This window comes from Mycteria americana, chromosome 13, assembly GCF_035582795.1.
Source record: "Mycteria americana isolate JAX WOST 10 ecotype Jacksonville Zoo and Gardens chromosome 13, USCA_MyAme_1.0, whole genome shotgun sequence".
NCBI classification, from domain to species: domain Eukaryota; kingdom Metazoa; phylum Chordata; class Aves; order Ciconiiformes; family Ciconiidae; genus Mycteria; species Mycteria americana.
The window spans coordinates 18,887,382-18,906,568 of NC_134377.1; the positions used below are offsets into that span (position 1 = coordinate 18,887,382).

A 19,187-nucleotide genomic window follows, 5' to 3' on the forward strand; every position below is an offset into this window, starting at 1 on the left:
GAGAGGGAAAAGAAAAATAAAAATGGACTTGCAAGGGACAGTACAGCATGAAAAGGTCTGGAAACAGAGATATGACATTCAAATTTGATACAGGAAATAGAAGAAGTTAAAAGGAAAGTAAAGATAAAATGAAAGAAACGGCAAAAGAGAGAGGTAATTATTTCAAAAGTAGCTTTTCGTGTATCCAGACAGAGAGCAAGAAGTAACACTGGATTGTTCAAGTATCTCGTTAGACCTTTCCACCACAGGAGTTGGGAACAACAAAAGTTTACAAGAGTTCAAAGAGGATCTCAGTAAATGCATGGAAGGAGCAAATATAAAGACACCATCCTGACCGACAAAGTCCCAGGGTTGCGCATCACTGGGGCCTGCAAGACGCACAGGGAAAGCGTCACTGCACACTTGCTCAGTTCTTATGCTTTTGCCTACAAGTGCTGTTTGCGACTGACAGCTCTGGGATGCTCTGCTGGACACAGTTCTGGTCTGATCCTAGAGGATAAAGTGGTTGGTGGTGGTAAGAGAGGACAGGGGACAGCTGTACAATCTGGCTGCAGTCTTCTCTGTGACAGCAAAATCTTTGGCTGAGGGGAGGGCAGTGGCCAGTGTTGAAGTGACTGGAGACTGAAAGGAGGAATTTGTAAGAAGCAAGAGAAAACCTAAATAAAGACAGGGATTTTTGCAGTAGTAATTGAAGAGAAAGGTAGATTCTGGGGTGTTTTAGAAGAGGAAGTGATAACATTTGAGGAGTCTGTGCTGAGAGGGGAAGGAATGAAATACATGACCACAGCTGATGTGGAGGTGATGAAGATTTCAGGAATGATGAAAATGGAATGGGTGGAAAGAAGAATTCAGCTTGAATTATACTTGAATATGCTGTACTGATGTGCAACACGACACCGGGGCAGAGGGTTTGGGGAGAGAGCATTACTAGGACATCCAGCAGGAGAAAGGTGAAGGTGTGACTCAGCAAGCTCGCCCTGTGCTGCACGGCACATGGCCCAGGGGACAGTGTGGGGCTGTTGTCAGTCGCTGTAACATGAAAAGCAAACTGTAGGAGGAATGTCAGTTCTTCCACCATGCTCCTGAGCAAAGCTTCTGTTGCCTTCAGAACCATAACCCCACCTTCCTGCCTCTGCTTTCAGCACTAACCGTAGACCGTTAAATCTTTGTAGTATAGAGTGAACTATGTTGTACTCAGTGTAGTACAAAATGTTACACGTTATACATAGAAGCCTGAGGGACGCAAGAATTAACTTACACTCTTCGTAAATAGTCAAGTCTTTAGTTGATTCAAAACCGAAATTTTTAAGGTGAAAATACTTCTTAAAATAAACTCTCAAGCCAGAACAGAATGAGCATCCTGCTCTGGCACACACTAGGCCATCTCCATGGTTATAGGGAGGTAATAGTGAGGCTTCTGAGTGGTTCTGGAAACAGTGTGACCCTCTGTAAAAACTGGGTGTTAGCAAGGACAAGGCTCCTTCTCCATGCCCATATTCAGATACTTCATGTCCTGCAATTGGGAAATTGTTCAAATCACTTCAAGCAACTGAAAATTTTATAGCATGCAAGAAGACAGGCATTACAGTTCAGCTACAATACAAAGTGGTTTATCTCTGTAGTAGACTGGAGAGGAGGAAAACATACTCTGCCGAAGCAGAGTCACGTCGCAGAGGTGAAAAGGGACTCTGCTCCCCTGAAGGAAAGATGGTAGTACCATCTGGCTCCCCACATGACAGGAAGACGTAGTTTTTTTAGCAGTGCGAGTAAGGGGGAGCGCTCCCAATACAAGAAGGATAAACATTTACCAATGTTGTAATCAGCTTGGCATATCTGGGTCTTAGAATAATTAAACCAGCAAGAAGAGTCCCTGGCCCGTGTTCGAAGAGGACACAATTCACTAAAAGCCACATAGTTAGAATTTAACTTCTGTGCTATGATCCCAACTTCTTATAATCTAAGCATAGAAAACATATCTCTCCTCTGACAGACTTGACAAGGGCTCTCAGAGCAGGCAGGTTTTCAAGGGGAAATGGCTGGTTTCCTCTCAGACCTGGTGAGTATCCAAATTCTTGTCTTCTAGCCCTAGTCACTAACAGCAGCATGATCTTTAAAGATTAGCAAAGGGAATCTAACAGTCTTTCTTGTAACAAAAATGAGCAACAGAGCACATGCTGCAGACAACACTGATTCAGCAATAAGACTGACTACATGGCATCTCCAGAAAATATATTAGAAATACAAGAGAGTGAGAGGTTTAAAAGAGGACCTGGGAAACCAGGAAAGAATAGGCATTTTGAGGAAGATAGAGAAAATAGTAGCAACGAAAAAGACAAAACAGAAAAACCCCTCCCACTCTACTGCCCTGCACTCAAAGATATTTAAGGATACTCATCTGTTTAGAGTGTGACCTGACTAAATGCCTGAAAACATATGGGCTTGTGAAGTGTGCTCTAAATCCAGTGTACATCATGGAAACACAGTGTTTCAAATAGGAGTTATTCAAGTAGGGGCTCTAAAGATGCAGTTTTCTGTGGGGATCATAAAAGGGAAATGCAAACAAAATAAGTTTTAAGAGGACAGACTCGATTAATCTCTGGAAACTGGTGAACAAAGTCTCTGAGGAGGCAAAGTTGAAGGAAAAAAGGGATTCAAGAAAGCTGTAGCTTCTTACTAGTACAAAAGCAAACACAAGCTGTCTGAACAAGGCTTTTATGATTTTTTTTTTTTTTTAATTTCTGCAGCTAGCAGAACTAACAGAGACTGCATCTTTTCAGGCTGCTAATAACCAGGAGAGGAACATAAAGGAATGTGCACATTTGCATCTTAACAATTTCCCAACAATTTTGCTTGATTATTGAACAATTCAAAATGGGTTTTTGCATTTTAAAGGCTTCTTAGTCATAGAAATGTGAAGATGTAAGATCTCATAAACTAACTCACGGTCTGAAAGCCATGCTAGTATCAGGAACTTAGGATGTGTTTCATCATCTTTGGCAGGTTCAATACCGGAAGCTATTGCTAATGATTATGGTGCTAGGAATTGGTGGAACCCACTTATCTGGTTTTCAAATGTCTGTGATCAATTATACTTCTCCGGTAAGCAAAGCCTTCATAAAATCGCATCTGTAAGTGCTCTTCATGGGACTAGGCCTTACGCTTTGAGGATGCTCTAAAAATCTGTTAGGTGTTGCTATGTGAGTTTATTTCCAGCTCTTTCCAGTCCCATACTGTCAAAGGAGTTTGCCTGAATGTTAGGAGCTGTACTCCGAAGACAACTTCCCACAGAATATCAGAAAGGCTGAAAAAACTGGAAAGGCAACACTATTCCTGCTGTGGTCTATAGCTGAATGGAGGGACAATGGAAGTTTTGGTGGCTCCTTAAACTACTTTTTTTTTCTTTTATTAAACCTTTCTAACATCTCTAAAATGAAAAATGCATAATGTGTGGAAACAACATATTGAAGCACCCTCCTTAAAGATTGTGCCATGGAGAAAAAGGTTAAAAAGTAGCTGAATGAGTCTCAACCTTCACTTCAGCCCTTTTCTCTTTCTATCCTCTGCTTGCACTTAAGAACATTTGCACTTCACAAGAATCAAGAAAAGTTCCCAATATTTTCGTGTAGGACAGCCAGGATTCAACAGACTAAAGAGTATAATTAATTTTTGAAAGAGTCTCTTACAGTATTAAGCTGTATGAGAGGAAATATCAATCCTAATTTACAAACAAGAGTCCCATAGCCATGCTTTTAGTAGTGACTATTAATCTAATTTTTTTAAGTTGTAAACATAATGAAGAACTTGTGTGATTAGTGCCTCAGTGGAATGAAAATCTCTTTTTCTGTCCCAGTACATTCGGAAGTTTATCAACGAAACCTGGCTGGAGCGATACGGTTCTGTGCTGCATCAGGAGACACTCACATTATTGTGGTCTTTCATTGTGTCTATGTACTGTGTAGGTGGAATGATAGGATGTCTGTGTAGTGGGTACCTGACTGCAAAATATGGAAAGTAAGTATATTCCCCAACAGCACACTAATCAGGGCTGCAACAAGGGAAGCAATTAAATATTACTCACCTAATAGAATGGATGTCAGAATTCTCACTGCCCCCTGCTAGTGCAGAATTTACTCTACTCAGTATGTATCTACACCTGGGTATCTTAGAGAGACAAGAATAGGCAACTATTTCTGATTCCCTTGTCACAGTTTTTGGTGCCATAGAATTCCTGCGTTGTTGCTGAAATTTTGGTAAAAAATAAATCACTGACATTTCTTTGTTGGGCAATAATGCTCTAGGGAGCCCGACACCACTGCGGTAGTGCAGAAGGGGATAGATACTCTGTACGTAAAAGCTTTTTTTTTTTTTTTTTTAAATTGATCACAGCCTTTAAAAAAATTGTGCAGGTTCATTTCTCTGTAAGAATAATCAGAGTTTCATCAAAGATAAGCAGAAGTCCCTCAGGCCACATTCAGAACCCTCTCTCTGAGCGTGGCCATAAAGGACAAAGCCAGAACTCTCTAGCTTGAGGTGGGTAGTGAAGCACATTCTCAGTGAAGCTGGACTTGCCTTGTTCTGGGGACACGTGCCGTGTTTGAGATGGGAGCCTCACCCACAGGAAAGAAGTGAAAAAGACCATTCCTTATCAGTATTTATCCTGCAGGAATTTCCCTCAGCCTCATGGTGTGCTCACGTAGTGTTAGCATGGAAAAGAGGAATCTAGCTTCTCTCTTTCCACTCCCCCTGCGAAGACATCGTGCCTTTTCATAATCAGATATGGTTGTCCTATAAGCAATGGATTTAAACATGGCCATAGCTTGGTCTGTAAATCCAGAGGAGAACAGGCAGACATTAGTTAAAGATGAAAAAATAAAACATGGATCATCTCCACATGTTGTTTGCTGTTGTAGGAAGAAATGTCTGATGTTCAACGATGTCGTCCTAATAGTAGCCACGCTGCATACTGGCTTCAGTAGGAGAGCCAAATCCTTTGAGATGATCCTGATTGGGCGCTTCCTCGAGGGCATCGGTGCTGGTAGGACTCCCCACTACTCCATGTTAATGTGACTTCTTTGGGGTGGATACAGAAATCTTCCTGCTGGGAGTACCCGGGCATGCACAGTAACCCCAGTGGAACAAGGAACAGATTGGGAAAAGGTAAGATGAGCTGTCCTTCGCCTTCAAGAGGTCTTGTTGAGAGGGAGATCTGTTGGATTAGCTTGCTTAAAGTAAAAGGTACATTTTCAGCCTATTATTGTGGAGGATATATAGCAACCAGTTCAGAAGAGAGAGGAGAGAGCTACCTCTGGCTGAAGGTGAAATGGAAAGGGACCCTCTCTCCTATTTTCTACAGCTTTAGCTCTCTCGTGTCTTCTTCACTTTAGGAATACATATGAATGCCCATGTTCAGTATGCTGGAGAGATCTCACCTAAGAAGTTGCGTGGATTTGTAAATGTGACCTCCTCTGTTTTTCTTGCCCTAGGAAAAGCTGTAGCAAGAATTCTTGGATTACGGTACTTGTGCTACTCCTTCTCATCCTATTTGCTATTTATTTGTCTTCTGTATGGCAGGAAAGTGTTGGTCTCCCAGTCCTAGAAACAGACATACACTACAGGTGGGGTTTTGCTTTGCCTAACTACAGCTGTTCAAAAAGGAAGCATCTACCCCATACCAGTCACTGAGGTTCCCTTGTCATTCACTGAGGAGAGAAAGGCCCTTCACTTGAGAAAGTATGACTCCGTCTCTGGAGGTGTGGTCTCTCTGCTGAAGTTAATAAGAAAAGATTGTATGTAAACGCTCTTAGTAAACTTTTGAGATCTGAAATCTCTGCTAATTTCTTGATAACATGCAGAATCGCAGTGTTGGTTCAGAGAGCTGTTGTGGGAATATTAAAACTCCATTGATCTTTAGAAAATATTCGAATTACAAGAAAAATCTCAGTCTTGCAGTAGAAGTAAAGTATTGGTCTACTTTCTTTTCCCTAGCCTAAACATCTTCTATTTCAATTTATCTTTTCAAGGTCTGTATGTATGTTCTATCTCTTTAGCTAGTCTAGGATCTAGAAAATACCAAACTAGTCGTAGACTGTAATTGTACTGGACTATAAATACACTCTAACGTGTTTTCATAGAGAACTTTTAGGAACTGAAGACATGTGGAATGTGCTATTGTCCTTCTCTGGGTTGGTGGCATTGATTCAACTGCTCTTTTTGCCATTCTTTCCTGAGTCGCCTCCCTATCTCTTGCTGCAAAAAGGAGACAAGGCTGGTTGCTTGCAAGGTAAAATAAACTTTAGATCCTTAACTTGTTAAACCATAACTCTTGGGAAAGTGAACCTAATAGAGAGAATCGGCTTTTCTATTAGCCAACTACAGATTTCTTGATAATTACATGATTAAAGGTCTTGTAAAGATCGTAGCATTGAATTATATTACTCCAGAATAAAAGGAGTCATCGGAAATGTTTAAGACCTACCCCTACAGCAAGTTGAAAGCCATTTTCCAGGGCAGTTTTAGCAGGTCCCAGTAAGCCATGTTCTAGTTCTTCGCTGAGCGACTGATGAATCAAAGCATGGACTGAACTGCAAATGTTGCAAATGGCATTAATAGCTGAAAAACACAGAACTGAGTGGATCAGATAATGGAGGATTATGCTTCATTCTGTCTTTTCTGTAGCCATGAAGCAACTCTGGGGAGAAGGGAATTATCACACAGAGTTTGATGACATGATGAAGGAAAAGACTGTAACAAAAGGCACTAAAATCATGAATGTCCTAGAGGTGCTGAAAGAACCATCTGTATATCCGCAGCTGAGTACCATGCTCCTCCTTTTACTGAGTCTACAGCTCTGTGGCCTGAGTGCAGTTGAGTATACCCTGTTTCCATACTTAGATCTACGATTAAGTAACCGAAGCGCCACAATTCCAACTTGTCACTTTCCTTTGGATCTACATTATTGCCTCTCACAGAGAGCCCACTGCCTGTGAAGCTCTGTGGTATCATCACTAGTATTCTTCATACCTTTAAGGGAACTTCTGGGATGGGAATACAAGAGATTGAGCTCAGCAGAAGTTCCTGCAAGGGCACTGTTGCTTTCATTCCCCTGGTGGTATTACCAAAGACTCTGTAGGAGAAAGGGTTATAAATACCCTAAGGCTTGCTACAATCCAGAGATCTATTTATCTGGACTTTCATCTCCACTTTCTTTGACTTCTGGAGTAGCAGATGGCCAGCTATTGCCATCCAACTTTCATTCCATTTGATAATGAAGATTTATCCATTAAGCCATTTCCTTCCAGTTTTTTCTGCATACAAAGTGGCCGAGCCCAATACAGCCCAAGCTAATAGTCATTCCCCTGGATGTCATTTTTATCACTTGCCTATGAGTCTCTCTCCATAAGCCTTGCTTAAGCCTGTGCACTCTGTTGGAGCTTGTTCATTACAGTTCCCAGCAATGTGGGCAGAGAAGGCACCTCTGCACTCTGCTGACAGGGAAATGGTGCCCAGTCCATCAGGGACCTTGCAGATGAGCAGCTTCTGCCCAGCAACATGGAAAAGGGTGACAGAATCAACTGTTTGTATGACAATGTATGGTCTGCTGTGACTGAGATCTGCTTTTCTTTTTCCTCGCTCCCTATCGTGTCCCTTTCCTCTTCCTCTTTGCCAAAACAACATCTTTTCCCCATGTCTTACAGGCAGTGTGCTCCTTTCAACTCCTTTTTTTTTTTTTTTCCTGGGCTTTCAAATCCCTTTTCTTCATCTCCATTAACCTTTTGATTTCTCACATGTCAAGCAGGTATGTCACCTCCACTAAACCCCAATAATGTACTGTTGCTTTTGCAGTGATGCAAATCGAGTTCAAAGCGGTGCTGGATAAGCACATATCACATCTATTGACTATGCTTCATTTTAACAATGTCTCTTATTTCCCAGATCACCTTTTACACCTTGGAAATTTTTCAGACAGCTAGCCTGCAGGAAAGCATAATCCCATATGTATCTCTAGGAGTTGCGATCTCTGAGCTCATCTCTATCATCTTCTGTGTAAGTAAGTCAGATCTTTCTGGGGCTTTAAGAGTTAAAGTACATGTGAGTTGAGTCTATTCTTCCTTAAAGAAAATGAATCTTCTCTTTGTGAACTAAAGAATTTTTCTGGCGCTGCATATATCTGTAAAGTGGTTGTTACCATCCCCTCCAGATTTTGTCCCACCTTTTACATCTTTCTTCCCATCTTTATTCTCCATAATTTCTTATAAAAATCCCTCTCTTATTCATACAGATATAAATGAAATGTCATTCAAACATAAGTATGCATAATTATTTCCATATATTTGTGTATAAATATATATTCAAATGGAATCATAGCATGCTTCCATTGATTACAGCATTTATGAAAAAGTAGCTGCAATGCTGGGCAGCAATGGTAATTCATAGCATTAGAGAGGCTAGAAGGAACACAATAAAATACCAGATGTGGTACCAATAAGATCTGTGTTCTGTAAAGTAAAAAGAACTCTGGAAGAATGCTTGATTTGTTGGACAGCTGACAGCTGGATTTTGCCACACTTCCAGTGATACGCAATTTTTTTCTACTCTTCAGAGCTCCATTATCGATCGTTTTGGACGCCGGATACTCCTGTGGGGTGGTTATTTGCTGATGGCGCTGATACTGGTGTTGCTTGAAACAAGCCTTCTACTGAGCGTAAGCAAATGTCTCTCTGGGGGTGGACCTGCATCAGAATTCTTTGTGCAGGGCAGCAGATAGTCAGCCTTAGCTTTCATGTCCAAAATAGTAGGTCAGAATATCTTCTGAATACAAACTCATAGCCCCTCTGCAAGGGGTTTTTTGTCCTGCCTTGTAGTTCATCTTTTTTAATCAGGCTTTCAAACAGTCAGTGAAAAACATTTTGTAAAACCATTGGCCTGGCATAGCTTTCCTCCAGCTCTCTGCCTGACCTCTCCAAACCTCACCTGGGTCTTGTTCTGTTGTCCTTTAAATCCCTAGATGAGCGCCTCTGCTGTCACCTTTCCCATTCACTATCCCATGCCTCCTACAGCAGAAGCAGCGTGTACTGAGCCTTCCAACAACTACCAGCTTCCACCCTTGATAAAAGTGATCCAGCTACATAGTGCAGCTCCCTAGCTACTTCCATTCAGGACGGTGGAAAGTAGTGAGGAACTCAGTGTTGTGGCTTCAGCAGTGCCAGTCTTTTGCACTACACTGCAATCTTGGTTTAAGTCCATAAACTTTCAGCTTCTTTCTGTTTCACAGATATCTTCTGGTTCACAAGAGATTTAAACATTTCTCTGAAGTTTTCTAATTCAATACGATAATTAGGTTAAATCAGTAACAATTTTCCCCATGCTATAATTAGCTTGGAATTTGTTACCTGCTTTTCAGACCAGGGTGCATTTCAGCTCACCTCTGTAGATATGACACTGCAGGCTACATTTGGCCTTCCACTGTATTCAGTACAGAGAGATAAGTAGTTCTGGTGAGCACCTGCTACAGAGCCCAGCATCATGGGCTTTTTCATAAATATTGCTTCTCCTATATGTTTGGATCAGCCGTGCTACAGCTATAAAATTAATTTTCATTCTCTTCCCTTCTTTCGCCTTTGTCTAGGATCAGTTCCTCTGGATGCGTTACTGCAGTGTTATCCTCATCTTTTTATTCATCATTGCCTATGGAATAGGACCAGGTGAGTACAACAATACAAGCAACAACAGGAAACCTTGGACCACATGGATAAGCACAGGCCATGGATGTATGGAAGCAGAACTATACTGTGTGAATATATCTTTGAAAATCAACAGCTTAGTTTGGACTGCAATTGGGGGAGTCCCAATTTTTGATGAATTAATGACCCAAGAAACAATTTCTTTAACAAATTATTTGAAATTATTCAGACCCTGATGAATCAGGACCCTGTTTCCTCTCACTGGATTACAGGTTCAAGCCAAAAACATACTCATTGATCAATTCATTAAGACTTGTTTTGGAGGGTGTGAATGCTGTTCAGTGCATACAGGCTCACCTGGTCCATCTCTGTCTTTGCCTAAGGGCAGAGGTAGCCTCTTCTAAAATATCAGAGTTTTCCCGGCTCACCTGTAAGATCCTATTCTATTGAAGAATGATACCTGATAGCACGCATAGCCTGTCTCTTAGCCTTGCTCTGTCCTTTCTCATCCTCTCTTAATGTCACTCTGAATCACCTACATCGGTAATGCCAGAACCAAAATTACAGCTCTCTATTAGGACCTCACTCACCTAAGACCAATATTTACTCTGAAAGTTCCCTGACTAAACACTATGTTTAGTTATTACAATCTCCAAATTCAAATGGCAGCCTTTATTATTGTTAGGGCTGTATATGAGGACCATGAATGTCTTGAAAACCTAACAGAATTCCCACAGTAGCAGAACCCGGGTGTCTCCTATGGGCAATGGAGAGAAATAGGCCATTAGGGCCATTCATGTCCATATTTTGTACATCTTAGGTGAATAGAAACTGCACCTCAGGGGTGTTCCTCTCTCTCCATGGACTGTAAGAGAAGTCTGTAGGAGAATTCACATAGAGATGGCTATGCTGCCCAAATTTAGATGATCTCACAATAGCCTGACTTACTGGGGCTGTGTTTGACCAGTGACATCAGTTCACTCACTTTGAGGAATATGGTTAACTACAACAATGTTTTTATTGCTTTTTTATGGTTTTTCCTCAGCTGGAGCTGTCGCATCTGTCATGAATGAAATCTTCACCCTCTCAACAAGGTCCTCCGCTTTTGTAATTGGTGGAATCGTCATTTGGCTAGGCCTCACTTTCACTGGAATGATTTTCCCCTTTGCTGTCGTATGTAATTTGATTCAAATCTTCTCTCTGAATCCATCAATTTTACCTGGTTTTCTAGGCTGGTCTGGACAGGGAGTAGGATGAAAAGCCTTGTCGATGATCAAAGCTGTGAATCCCTTATTGCAACTGGCATATGGAGGTCATTTATGTAAAACACTTCCCTAGACTTCAGACATCCTCTGCTGCCTCAAGAACAGATTGAAAAGATAAATAAATATTCCTTCTGTAAAAGCCACTTATTCCTCATTTCACAGGGACAAATCAACAAATTTTAAGAATCTATAGGGGCAAGTGTTGTCAGGGAAATCACCCATCTTATTCTATTTTTATCTCCAGATGCTTCTTGGTCCTTTTTGCTTCCTCATCTTTATTGCTGTCCTGGTCATTTCAGCGGTTCTTATCTACCTGTTCCTCCCAGAAACAAAAGGGAAGTCAACCTCTGAAATCACAGAAGAATTCAAAACACACCATTTTAAGAAGAAACGTCATCACACTGTGGAGAAGAATGCTACCAAAGAAAAGACATTCTGCACCAAGCTCTGATAGGCCACCATAAGCAACTTCCACTGACAAAAAGCCCTGTCTCAAAACTGAACTGAAAGCTAAACTTTAACATGGACTTTCCTCAATAAAATGTAATCCAAAAAGTAACCCACAGATAGCTTGTCATTAATCCAAGTAATCCTATTTTATATTCATCTTTGCTTTTCATGGTGAGAGACAATGGCTCCTTCCTAGAACAGCTCTGTAGCAGGAAGACATTAGTAACTGCAGACACTTCTCAGAACTGGCACATGGAAAACATTTTCAGGCGTAACACATCGACCTTATTGCAAGTCTTTCTCCTTTGCTTTCACTTTAAAGAAGCAGGATTTGTCTCTATGTTTGTTACTTTGCAAGAAAGCTCTGCTCAGGATTATGAGCAGGATGAAAAGAGGTTGAAACATAAACATAGTTCTTGCAAACAATTTTCATGTCATCTCTTTATGATATCACACTGTAAAGGACATAGTATTGATCATGAACACTGCACATTAACAAATACCAGGTAGAATAACAAAAAGAACCCAGTTTTGTTCTATTTTCGTGAGCTGACATCAAGTAACTGTATGTCCTGATTGTCTCTATAATGACTATCAGGGATCAGCCCCGATGCCTGGACAATTAGTATGGAAGAACTCTCACCTGGAGCAAACTGACTGCACCCCCCGTGCATATGAGTTGTAGCAAAATCTGGAGCAAGTTTTTGTAGTGTAAGCAATGCTGCCAGCCTTTTCTGGGTACTTCATGGATGGCACAAGGGTTAACAAACATACGGGCAGTGCTGAGAGTTAGAGGACAAGAGCCCTGGAGGGAGACAGGGAGTAAGACACTTTGAGAGAGTACTGAGAGAGCAGACACTTTGAAAATTCAGCTCATTTTATAAATAATTAACTGCTCCAAAAAAAAGCAGAAGCTGTGTTAGCAAATGTCTGCTAGCTATGTACTGGCCTAGGACACATTGCACTCTACTAGCGCACATCAGCATGCAATGTTACGCTTTCCACTGCTATGCTCCACAGCACCCACGTATTGCTGCTATTCAAAAGTTGTTAATCCTGCTGACCGCTACAGCATTTAAGCACTTCCCTCCCCAAACTCTTCTACCTTTGTATAGGACGATCGATTTTTTTTCCATTTTCTGTCACAGTTACAAATGGTATACCATACCTCCTGTTTAGTAGGACCGTAAGTCCTATCTTTCTGCAGTTTAACCATTCCCATTGACTATCATTGTGCTGGAGCACTGAATCAGTGTTGAGTTTTAGGGAGTTTTCTATTTAAAAATTTCTAACAATGTGCTTGCTACAGCTAAAGGAATAGCCACAGAAGAAGCTCTGATATTAAAGCGCCAGTGTGTGTTCCAGCAACTGAAACCTGGGTTAGATTTTATATTTGAACCGGTTTCGCTCCCTGTATCAAAATACGGAGCACTCGTGCTACAAAATGTTCCCATTCAGAGGGACCTCTCCTGTTGAGTCATGGAAATATTTAATCCATCCATTCTAAGTGCTGTCCAATTGCTGCAAAAAACATCAGTCAACAGAAATCATACGAAGTAAACATTAACCTCGGTCTCAGAGTCGGACGATTACTTACATAGAAGGTGCAGAAAAGGCATGACAGAAAACACTTCCTCAGTCTAAGAGTTCTGTCTGCCCAGGATCAGCCACTCTTTCGATAGAAGATGGAAAAGCTCCTTTCAGAAGTGGTGAGTACTACAGCTGGCAGTATTGGCCTGTTAATATTAAGCTGTCAGAAGAATTGAGAGGTTATCTGTTGCGATTACCATTTCTGAAGAAAATATAATACATATGTACCAAACTATTTTCAAAATAATAGGGTGGACAGTGGATGCTCTTTAAATAATCCTTCTAATTCTGTTACTGTAAAAATTGGAGCTAACATTTAAAATGAAAAAATTCAAAAGACACAGAATGAACTTTCTGGACAAAATGATCACAGAAACTGTGAAGGAAGTTCCAGCTGGGTAGAGAAACTGATTTTTGAAAAAAGGTTAAAAAGTCCTCCAGTACTTAAATGGTGAGGCATTTCCATACTGTTTTCACCTGCCCCCACACCTTCATATGTATAACTGTGATACTGTTAAGCTTTCCTAGCTAGTAGCCTGATAGTGTTATGAAATATCATTTGAAAATAAAGTTTTTGTGGATTGTTAATTAATTAATGTGAAGAAGAGTAACAAAAATGATAATCCAGAATCTTTATCTGGCTGATCTTTTTCACATTGATGCTTTGCATCTTCTGCTAAGATTATTTAAGCATCATCAAACAAGATGATATCCTAGAAACGCAGGGACTATGATATCACCAGTTTCTTTTGTAACGAGCTTGTACTATTCCTTGCAGGTTCAGTACCAGTGGTTGGTTGTCTTGTCGGGAATTGGTGGGTCCCTCACAATTGGCTTTCAAATCTCTATGATCAACTACTCAGCCATGGTAAGAAAAGCTTTAAGCGGATACAGCATCTTCAGGAGTCATTGGTAGTGGGGTCAAAATGTAAAGGATGCTTCCCAAAATAAGTTGCAAATTGTTTCCATTGACTTTCCATTCCCAGCTCTTTCCACTTCCCCCTTCTCTGCAGAAGAAAAGAATAAGAGCTAGACTATAGCTGCCTTTGAGTGGGCATGTCCAGGTTATAAACGCATCAGTCTCTCTCTACTTGACAGACATTAGCATGGGCAGTCAACATTTTCAAAAGATATAATGTAAGGTAATTTTAAATGAGGTAATTTGGGTACCACAACCACCTAACTGAAATAGCAGACAGCCTACTGTGAGCTATCTCATCTTGTCAGCAAAGCGCATAAATTACCTCATCAATTTACTAAAAATTCTTTCCAACAAATCTGTCCAGATACGGCATGTCTTTGTAATTCTACATGAAAACACACATGCATACAAACACAAAGCCCTTTAACAAATCAATATGCTACACTATTGGTGCAAAGAGCTGCCAGTGATTGTGACCATAGTTTCTCTGTTCAGGTCCAAGGAAGGCATTTCCAAGGTGCTGTAGCAAGAGCCATGTGATCAGACAGGGAAAGAGAGAGATCAGAGACTACACTGATGTTTTGGCAATTGTATAGTGTTAATTAAGGTTTATATACTAACAACTGTGAGATAAGATCTTATTTTCTGCAAGACTGTGAACACAGGATATAAACATATGTCACTGATGTTCTCATACCGTGCTTGTTAATATCATGGTATCTGAAGCTTTAGGGGAATAACTAATTATTACTCTAAATAAATCTGCACGTACAAATATTTTGATGCATGAATAGTACAGTTGTATCAAGCTTTCCTCTTTGTTCTGCACAGCTATGAAGAAACTGTGGGGTGAGGGAGAGCACCAGGCAAAAGTGGACGATCTGCAAAAAGAAAAGGCTGCGGCGGAAGAGATCAAAATCCTGAGTGCGCTGGAAGTGATGGAAGACCAAACTCTGCACTGGCAGCTGTGCATTTTGATTACTGTGATCATAACTCTGCAATTCTCTGTCATTAATGCAGTTGGGTATCTTCCCCTCTCCACACACTAAAACAACTCTTAGGTGTCCATAAGAAAATTCTGCAGTTTAAGCTTGCGGACACTATAAAATAAATTGTATCTGGGTGGGAGTCAAGCAGTCATGAGATTTACTCCTGGCCATCGACTGGCTGCTGATTTGGCTTTGGATGTTTTTGCCCATCCATCTACCACTCTTTATTTGGAAAACTGGCATTCACTATCTACCTAACAGAAAAAAAGAGACCCTCACTGAGCTGTCAAAGTGCTATATAAATGCATCATGTGATTTAAGAAAAGAATTTTTGAATTATGGACATTTATTCTGCAATAATGCTGGGGGCAGACTGGCTTGTGTACGTTAACCTGCCCACAACAGCTCCTGTGCCCCCACACCTCACTGATTCCAAAAAGACTAACAAGGTGCTGCCTGCGTCCAGGATGAAATCTTATGCTTCTTTTGCCACCATGCCCTCTTCCCCCATCCTTTCCGTGGCAGTGCTTCTGTACAGCTTGCAGCTTCCCTAACGATGTTGTAAAGGGGAATTTCTAATGTCCGAGCTGCCTGTTTGAAAATAAGAACAGCATGAGACCAAACGGAACAAAAATATAACATTTATCTTCTTCCACGCTGTTCTTTTCCCGGTTTGCACAGATTTCACAATGTAGTGCAATTGCAAGTGGTAGTACTTCTGAACTGCACTGAACAGACATTAAAGCCATGGAGTAGCTAACTAAATAGACATATGGAAAAATACATGTTAGGATCAGTGTTCACTATTGGCACTGTACCAGATCAATAGTGTATTCTGCTGAAATGAAACTTCCACTTTCATTTGTTGGTTCCTTCTATCTGATTTTACTCTCCTCTTTCTCTTTTTTCACCTTCTTTTCAGGAGTCCCAACCTTTCTGCACATACAGAAGAGAGCATTTTCTGTTGTAATCTTTGTCAGTGTCACTTTGTCTTTGCTGGTCCTTTTGCAGGAACCGGTCTCAGTAGAAGTACAGCTGGAACATTGCAGAGGGGCTGTTCATCCCTGTCACACAGCACCATGTCAGGTTTAAAAGCATGAGTCTTGGATCCCTCTGTCCCTCTCTTATGAAGTCCAGCCACACTCATTCTGATATAGCTCCAGTGTCTCCTGCAAGAAGTCAGTCCTTCACGGGTAGTCTTGCTGGGCACCTTCGCTACTTCATGGCTTAAGGAACCTTTCCATCTCAAGCATTCATCCTTCCAGGCTGCACAAATCCAATGTGCAAAACCTCGGGAGGTCTGTTCTCCCAAATGCTTACTATTGCTGCATCTGTTGCAGTTACTGATAAACCAGACTGTATATGAGTAACCTGCCAATATTAATGTTTCCGTGTTGTTTTAACCCCATGCCAACGCCTCTCGTTCTCATACTTCTGCAAGCAACATCTCAAATTATTTGGACTACTCACCCTGCCTATCTTTTCCTCAAAAGAAGGGATAAAACAAGTAAGCTAGGCTTTTTTCTGTTCGCTTTCTCATCTTTGTACTACTGCTTCAGTGTCATTGCTGTGACTGACACCTTCAAGAAGAAGCTGGAAATTTAGGTGCCATCCAGCCTTAGTTATTTCAGTACAGGCCCATGCATCAGGGCCAAAATCACCATTATGAGGCTGCAGCTGGCATCCAACAGAACTGAAGACAAGCAGTGGCATCACCGTTAGTGTGTCAGGGTTATGCTTGCATCTGTTCAAAGGAGGTTATGTTCTGTAAATATTATGGCTTTGGTAGCTGTTGCTGCTGTTGTTGTCAGCAGAGCTAGTAAAACTGGCTTAGAAGGCAGAACACAGCCTCTTCGAGCTACTGCCTGCTAGAGCCTTCTCATCCCATATTTTTGTCTCTTTTCTTGGGACTGCCTGGACATAGTGGGGCTAGAATAGCTGTACCAATAGTGAAAAGAGAAAGGAAAAAGCCTCATGTGAATTCCCTCATCTTCCTCAGGAAATTCACCCATCATTAACATCTCTTCCCTTCTGTAGGTCCAACACTAAATGATGATGATAGATGTATCTCTTGTTTTTCTGGATCACAGCTGACTTGCATCAAATGATGACCAGGACTGAAACTAAAATGATAGCAGTTTTTTTCTGTTAAAAGCATGTGAAAAGCTTCTAAAAAGACACTTTCTATTTCTAACCCATTCCTGAAAAGAAGTATTTTCTCAACAGTTAGCGAAAAGGACAGGTCACTGGTGGAAATGTACCCCATTTACTTGCTTACCAGTCCTGACATTAGAGGTGATACCACACGTGCAATCTGTTGTTTCCAATGCAAGTTTTTTCTTCCGTTGTGTTTTGTAGGTCTATTTCTGCACTTTTGAGGTGCTGCGCACAGCTGGGTTTGAGGAAGGCCTTATTCCATAGGTATCACTAGGGGTTGGTCTCTGTGTGTTCCCTCCCACTCTGCTGTGTGTAAGGGGCACTGTATCAGGGTGTTACTCAGGCTTTAGCTGTACTTACAGTGAAGTGAGTGCTTTTCTTGCCCTTCCAGACCTTTACCATTGAGCAGTTTGGCAGGAAGACACAGGGCTATGCTTTCATGTCTGTCCACACAGTTACTCTCTCCCTTCAGACAAGAAGAAATTTTTAACTATTTTATTCCCATTGCTGTTTCACACGTAAAGACTGGCACGTTTCATGTCACAGTGACAAAACAAACTGGATGTAGACAGCTACAAAATGAAACTTTGCCATCATTTTCATCATTTTGTTATCATGTTCAAGGTGCTGTAACAGGAGAAGGAAAAAAAAAAAATCATCTTTCTCTGGTTTATTTCCAGGAAAACGTTGTCTCTTTCTGCTTCCTTATCTTTACTGGGATCCCCATCAGCTCAGGCATGTTCATTTACCTCTTCCTTCCAGAGACGAAGGAGAACTTGGTTACGGAAATAACTGAAGAATTTGGCGCTTTACATTTTAGGAAGAGACCTCATTCCTTTACACGAAATACTTCTCTTGAGGAACATATCACCTACACTAGCTTCTAGCTGGTCAGCGGAAGGACCGTATATTAAGTAAGGTCATGAAGGACCTTGATGCTTGCAGACTGCAAAACAAAACAAAGGCAAAGTATTTGTTTTCTGTTATTGGAAAAGATATTAATATTCCTTCACAGACACAAGTGGAATCTTCATGAATGAAAGTCACTCTCCTATCACCTTAAAAACCTGAGAGCAATCAATAATCAATAAGTCATCGTAACGTAAAATATGTGCTACGTTAAACTTACAGATTTCACTTAGGAAATGTTTAGTGCCTAAATGTCTTCTTTAGTTCCAGTCTCTGTGATTTTGCCATTCAGAATTTCATTTTGAGTTTTGGATTATAACAAACGCAAAGTCTCAAATCAAAACTAGAAGAAACCACTGAGTTCCTCTCAGTGTGAAATTAAACTGCAGATGGCTTCAGTCGACCACAATGAGCAATGTAGTCTAGATCAAGCTGGCTTAGAACCAAGCCCAGCTTTCAGCTCTTTAGACAAATTTGTATGACACACCTCATGAAAGTGAGTTTTGTGTGTTTGTCCATTTCACAGCAAGATTTCTTACAGCTCTATATAGAACAAATTAAAAGATCTCCTTAACTCTGTAATAATTCCTTAAACATGAAACCATGCACAACGTTCATAGTGTAACAGAGATTTTTCTAGAATATAGGTGAAATTTTTAACAGAAACGGTCAATTCCATTGACTTGACAAAAAACAAGAGGTAGAATCCTAGGATAAAATCCTCCTAAAATTGCTGATAAGGTGAAACAGTACCATGCTATACAGTCATGTGCAGCTCAGAATCACCAGAAATCTGCAAAAATGTAAGAGAAATTTCACTGTGAGCTGGTGGAATTTGCTGCTCTTTGAGATCCTCAGTAATTATTTTCAAGGACGGTAGGAATCCTTATGACATAACCCCCCCTACACTTTGATACAATTTGAGAAAAAATATGTAATAAAAAGGACACATTAACATTTTGAAACAATAAATAGTTAATAGCTACGCAACTTGCATTTTTGTACAATCAAAATGTTACAATTGTTGGTGTTCAAGAGAAAATACTTACAAAAATGCCAGATCGTTCTAAATGCTATTGCAAGCCAGAATAAACAGCATTTGCTATGCAGTTATATAGGCCATAGTTGCAATTACACAAGTAACCAAGGTTTTATTATTAACATGTATTTTTGCTCATTTCTTTAGACTCACAGTATTTGTAGTAAACCCCTCTGTAAATAATTG

The 19,187-nt window shown here is 40.7% G+C and overlaps 1 protein-coding gene across 1 annotated transcript; it reads left to right on the top strand.

Moving 5' to 3' along the window:
* Positions 1 to 2,032: 2,032 nt before the first annotated feature.
* On the top strand, positions 2,033 to 11,396 carry LOC142416458 (solute carrier family 2, facilitated glucose transporter member 11-like). The gene is made up of 12 exons (XM_075516030.1): positions 2,033 to 2,056; positions 3,001 to 3,099; positions 3,851 to 4,011; positions 4,911 to 5,035; positions 5,385 to 5,514; positions 6,132 to 6,280; positions 6,676 to 6,863; positions 7,933 to 8,043; positions 8,600 to 8,701; positions 9,626 to 9,701; positions 10,726 to 10,853; positions 11,190 to 11,396. Exons 1-12 carry the CDS (start codon positions 2,033 to 2,035, stop codon positions 11,394 to 11,396), a joined length of 1,500 nt encoding a protein of 499 aa, XP_075372145.1.
* Positions 11,397 to 19,187: the final 7,791 nt, after the last annotated feature.